This window comes from Bison bison, unplaced genomic scaffold (assembly GCF_000754665.1).
Source record: "Bison bison bison isolate TAMUID 2011002044 unplaced genomic scaffold, Bison_UMD1.0 scf7180017864458, whole genome shotgun sequence".
Lineage (NCBI taxonomy): Eukaryota > Metazoa > Chordata > Mammalia > Artiodactyla > Bovidae > Bison > Bison bison.
In genome coordinates this window covers 8,113,039-8,118,811 of record NW_011495020.1, presented here as the reverse complement: position 1 = coordinate 8,118,811, position 5,773 = coordinate 8,113,039, and the positions used below count along the sequence as shown (strand labels likewise).

At 45.5% G+C, this 5,773-nt stretch overlaps 1 protein-coding gene across 1 annotated transcript in view; it reads left to right on the top strand.

Moving 5' to 3' along the window:
- Positions 1-3,151, top strand: part of RASL11B (RAS-like, family 11, member B) — a 4,404-nt gene extending 1,253 nt beyond the window's left edge. Inside the window, exons 3-4 of the mRNA XM_010859709.1 lie at positions 837-913; positions 1,701-3,151. Coding sequence (XP_010858011.1) covers positions 837-913; positions 1,701-2,171 — 548 coding nt within the window. The 3' untranslated portion in view covers positions 2,172-3,151. The remainder of the gene's footprint in view (positions 1-836; positions 914-1,700) is intronic.
- The last annotated feature ends 2,622 nt before the right edge of the window (positions 3,152-5,773 follow it).

The following is a 5,773-nucleotide window of genomic DNA, read 5'->3' as shown; positions in this document are numbered from 1 at the left end:
AAAAAAAAAAAAAAAAAAAAAAAGATGGCCAGCGCCTACCCCCACCCCTGGCCTTCTCTGTTGGCTGCCTTTCAGAGGTGACCTTTTAAAGCAGAGGCCAAAGGAGCACAGTTGTAAACCTGAAGTTCTATTTTCTTAACAAAGAAAAATAACTACATGGTAAAATTTTAGGAGGAGAGTTCCTGAATAAATGATTGGACACCCTTTCAATCCCTGTGATTAAGGATATCCACTGGGGAGGCTTAAGGGCTTTCTACCTATGCTGTGTTAGCAAATTGCTTAATTCCTTAGACCATATGAAGTACCTACAGGGGATTACTTCAAATGTACTATATAAACCATCCCCTGATAAGGCAAGGCAGCCTTCTGCTTTGATGTAGAGTCAGCTATGTTATGTTACAATTTTATTCCAATTGATGATGTTGGCTGTGAATTTACTAACAATATCTGCCCACTAAGCCTTTATATCTAATGGCTAAAAAATAAATTGGTGCCAAAGAGCAATAAGTACGAAAATAGACCAAGAACATTTTTTTTCAAGGAAATTCTCTAAAAATGTAAGTTTTGTTTAAAATTAGACAATTAAGTTTCCAAAAATGTAACAAGCTTTGTCCTAGTTTTAATAAACGTGCCTATGCAGGGTTGAAACTGCAGTTGTTTTAAAAAAACATCTGAAATAAATCCATTAAATAGAATAGACTATAGCTTATTTTGTGCGTTGGTTCAGGTTATAATTTCTAAGTAAAAATTATCCTATGATTTTTTTTTTCCTCCCTACAATGTTTTAAAAGTTGTACAAGAAGGAAGGACATAATCTTTTTTTCCCCTCTTTATAGGTAATCTCTATACCAGACAAGTCCAAATAGAAGGTGAAACCCTGGCTATTCAGGTTCAAGACACTCCAGGTATTCAGGTGAGTGTCTGATATATGTGATTAAGTCTAAAGGGAGTCTGCTTGGCCACAGAGTTGTTCTCCTGTTTTCAAAGTACCTTGTGCCGAAGAAGGAAAGAAACCTGGGGAGTCAAGTCTAGGCTTTTATATATTGCTTGACACTTCAGTTGTATCTGGCTGTTGATCAGTCTTAGCCTAGATGGGAGACTTGGCTAAAGGGGCAGAAATCTTTTAGGACGATTTTACTCAGCAGGAAAGACCAAACCAAACACACTTGGATTTGGCAGAATGCCCGTACTAGGGTTTAAAAGGTCAGTTTTTACATTTGTGTTTTTGGCATTAAAAATCAAACATCTAGGTATCGTCTCCAAATCCTCAGAATCACTCTTACACTGTGGAAAGTTACTCTATAGACAAAGAGCCATGCTAGCATGTGTGTGTGTGTGTTTTCCCTCTTGAACTGGGCAGTTATCCAGGTTTAAATGCTTCCAGCTCCTATCTTTACTTCCCCAGACTTACTGTCTAGCCAGTTAATTTCCCATTTTGTGCAACTACAAAGTCTCTCTGCATGGAGTTCTCTGCAGGTCAATTTTCCACTTGAGTGTGGTGAGCAGCTCTGTTATTTATTCCAGCTCCATGCAGCTGGATCAACATATTGTCGAGAAAGCTACAGTGTGGGGGAATAGAACTTGTTGATGGCCTGCAACCTGGTGTTCTTGCTCAGGGCTCTTTTGAATTCTCTCTGTAGCTGAGCCAGGGCTCTCTCTGGCCCTTGCCCTTCACCTTGCTGTCACCCCTTCTCTTTCAGGTCCACGAGAATGGCCTGAGCTGCACTGAGCAGCTAAACAGGTGCATCCGCTGGGCAGACGCCGTGGTGATTGTCTTCTCCATCACTGACTACAAGAGCTATGAGCTCACCAGCCAGCTTCACCAGCACGTGCAGCAGCTGCACCTGGGCACCCGGCTGCCCGTGGTGGTCGTGGCCAACAAGGCCGACCTGCTACACATCAAGCAGGTGGACCCTCAGCTTGGACTGCAGCTGGCCAGCATGCTGGGCTGCTCCTTCTATGAGGTGTCCGTCAGCGAGAATGACAATGACGTCTACAACGCTTTCCACGTGCTGTGCAAAGAAGTGAGTCACAAACAGCAGCCCAGTGGCACGCCAGAGAAGCGACGGACCTCCCTCATCCCTCGGCCCAAGTCCCCCAACATGCAGGACCTGAAGAGGAGGTTCAAGCAAGCCCTCTCGGCCAAAGTCAGGACTGTCACCTCCGTCTGAAGCAGGGGTACTCGAGGGGGTTCGGTCTTCCCGGGAAGGGGTCCGGGGTGATGCAGGAACGTTGGATGCTGGCGGTTACTTGTGGTTCCAGGAAGGGCTGGAGCAGAGAGGCCAGGAGGGCCTGTTGAACCGCTTCAGGAGAGGAAGTGTTGTCCTGAGCAGGGGAACAGAACTGATGTGGTGTGAACGAGTCACCTCTGATGATGCCAAACAGCCTCCACGACTTTCCCTCTGTAGTGGGGAGGGATTGGGTGATGGCTTGGGATTTTGTTAACTACCTTGTAAATGACAGTCAGTTGTAGATTCACCCAGTATATTGATGTGATTTACAGTGGGAATGAAAGAACAGATTAAGCATTCACAGACTTCTCTTTTTTTTTTTCCTTCTTTTTCTCCCCCCAAGAGAAAGAATTGATTTTTCTTATACAAGTATGTGTCTCTCGAATACTCTTCCTTATAGAATGACTTTCAAACCTGAAGGATACTCAGATTTCTTTTTTTTTTTTTTTTAAGAAAAAGAAGAAAATGCTACCTCCACCTGACTAGAAAGAGTGGAGTTTATGGGCCGAATGTTATATATGCAGATGTGTGTAAACTTCTGGGCTCAGACACAGTATGAGGATGCTGAGTTGGGAACGTGTTGGCTGGTTGAGAGCACAAACTCTTTAGCCCCAAACTTTTGAATAATTGGGAGGCTGTATAAGTTTTTTTTTTTTTTTCAGATCATTGCATCAGGTACAGAAAAACAAAATGTGTCCAACTGATTTTGGTGTGATTTGTGTAAACACAGCAATGACGCTGGGTTGTTTCCAGACCTGGCCGAGTTGTGGCTTAACTGTGGAAACACTATTTTACAGCAAGTGAACAGATGCAGGGGCGACTGCCGAATCCCCTACACAGATGCACTTTAAAAAGCCACTCATGCTTTGGCTTAAACTGTAATTTATTTTATGTACAATAAAGCTCATTTTAAAAGGGCAGACATCTGACTTGGTCTTGATCAAAATGTTCGTCTTTTGTCGTTCAAACTGTATGTCTCAGCACCTGGTGTTTCTCTGGCACATCGAGTGGGCATTCTGCCTTCCTGGGGTGAGCCCTGGAGTCTCCCAACAAACCACCAAGGTGCATTCTATTCTCATCCCTGTTTTACAGATGAGGAAACAAACTTGAAAACAAGTTAGATAACTTGTCAAAGGCCCCGGCCTTTGAGCTTGTAAATTCTGGTTTGCTGCTCTCTAGTTGAGAGTAACATATCTATTCATTTCCTTCCTGATCCTCCAGGGAAACCTAAGACAGATGTCTGGGTCTATATTTTAAGCTGATAAGAGATGTCCTGGCTAAGCCAAGGAAGATCATGCTCCTACACAAGATCACTGCTTATTATTTGCCCTATTTGGTAAGCCTTCATTGGGTATGCCACTTTTGAAAAGTGCACGTTTTTCTCATGTTGTAGAAGCTCATAGCCATTGATGCGGGTGGTTCAGGAACCCCTCCCTTGTGGCACCTGCCCCAGGTCATGTGCTAAAACTCTCATCTGCTTCCATCCAGGCCAGGGAGAGCTTTCATACAAGCCAGGTGAGTCACCACCTTTACGGGCAAATAATTACACCTTGTATTTGTCTGAGAGTGCTTTCACATATCTGATCTCATGTAACCCTCAGGATAACTCTGTGGGGAGGGCAGAGGAGGAAATACCACTGTTTCTACAGGTGAGAGAAACAGGCTCTGAGTTTAGAGTGATGTCCTTGAGTTCACAGATAGGGCATGAATCAATGTCTTCTGACTATATTCAATGTTCTTACTCCTTCACAGCATTTCATATACGGGCCACTGCTGCATGTATGGGGCCTTGGGACTGAGGGAAGCAGCCATAATGAAGAGTTGAGGGTCTACTATGGCACAATGCCAGATGTTCAAATCTGTTTTCTCACAGGGTAAATGTCCTGCCTGCTCCTGACAGGGCTTCTGGTTATATCCTACACCTTCCTTAGGTAGAGGGCAATTTTCTACACTTCAAGCCTAACCTAACCTCTGAGAAGGTATTGGGTGCAGGGAGGGAATGGTGCTCACAGGAGATTCTAAAAACATCTCCTTTCAAAGGCAGTGACAAGGATCTCCAATTAGATTCTGCTCATGTTTGGTTTTATTCATCCTACATGGCTATATTAGTAATGTCCACTGATTGAGCGGTTCATCTTTATATACTTCACAATGGTCTTCTACCCATGTTCTGGAAGTGAAGATGAGTGTTCCCCGGGGCTTTACCTTGCAGTGGTGCTGAGCAGTGCTGGACATCCTCTGTTTATAAGGGGTCCCTGGCTGCCTCTCCATTCCACCTGCTCCAGGAATCTGCAGAGCTCAGGCAGACCTCTCCTCCTCCCTCATGAGCTGTCCTTCCTGACCTCCTGGCACTTCTCCATTGCCTCTCACTTCCCCACCATACTGGACTCGGTCTCTTAAACTTCCTTTCAGAAATTCGAGCTGAAAGAGTCTCAGGGTTCTCATCCATCCTGGGGATAATGCTTCGCTGGAGGCCACTCTGGAAGAGAGAAATTGACCCCTGGCTAGAAACCACCTGAGTTCCACTCCTGTCCACTGTCTCAGGCTGACTTGACTATTTATAGTTCTAGAGTACACCATGTTTTCTTCTCACGAATTTATCTTCCTATTTCATTACCTTTGTTCCTCTCTTTCATTATATCTCTGAATCCCTTGTTTGTTTTTAGTATCTGCAATCACATGGCACTGAGGACGGTCCCCTCCTACCTAGGTAGGGGATGGCCTCCCTACCACCTGGGTAGAAGAAGGGAAAGGTGTGTGTGTGTTCAGGGGAGTGAAGAAAGGAATCAGAATTACTGAGCATTTACAGTATGCCAGACTATAATCCATCTCCTTTAATCTTTTGGAAGAATCCTGCAAGGAAGGTAATGATAGCACTTCCAGTTTAAAGATGAGAAAACTCAGAGTCGGACAGATGAAAGCTGGGATCACACAGGCAGTCATTGTTTCTATTGACTGAAAACTCCAGCACTGGAGGGGGATTTGAAATAACTTTCATTCTCCACACCAACCCCACAATCCATCTTTAGTCCCTTCTACAGATGCAGAGAAGGGAGGCTCAGAAAAACGAGCTCCTAAGTGGCAGATTCAGATTCAAGACTCCACCCAGGTCTGCCTGATGCCCAGACGCCAGGCAGCCAGCTCATGACTTTGCCAGCTCACGACTTTGCAAGCCACCATCGCTTCTCTGTTCCTCTGGCTTGCAGATGCGGGCCCTCCCTGTCTTGGCCCCGTGTTCTTCATCAGGCTTCCCTTAGGCTTCCCTTGCTGCTACCCTGGGCTTGTGGCTCCTCCCTGGCCCAGGCCTGCCTGGCTGCCAAGGCCACATCTGCTCTTGCCATCAGCCAGCTGCTCACTAGCCTCCAGTCCCAGTTCAGTAATAAAGACGTCCAGGCTGGAACAGGGGCCAGCACGGCCCACAGCCCGTCTGCCTCAGCACCAGATTCTCGTCTGTAGAGATGTCTGGCTTTCAAGTTTCCTCCCTACTGCAAATCAAAACCATCCGAACACTCTACAGCCAGCCTGGCACTGAGTCGTGGGCT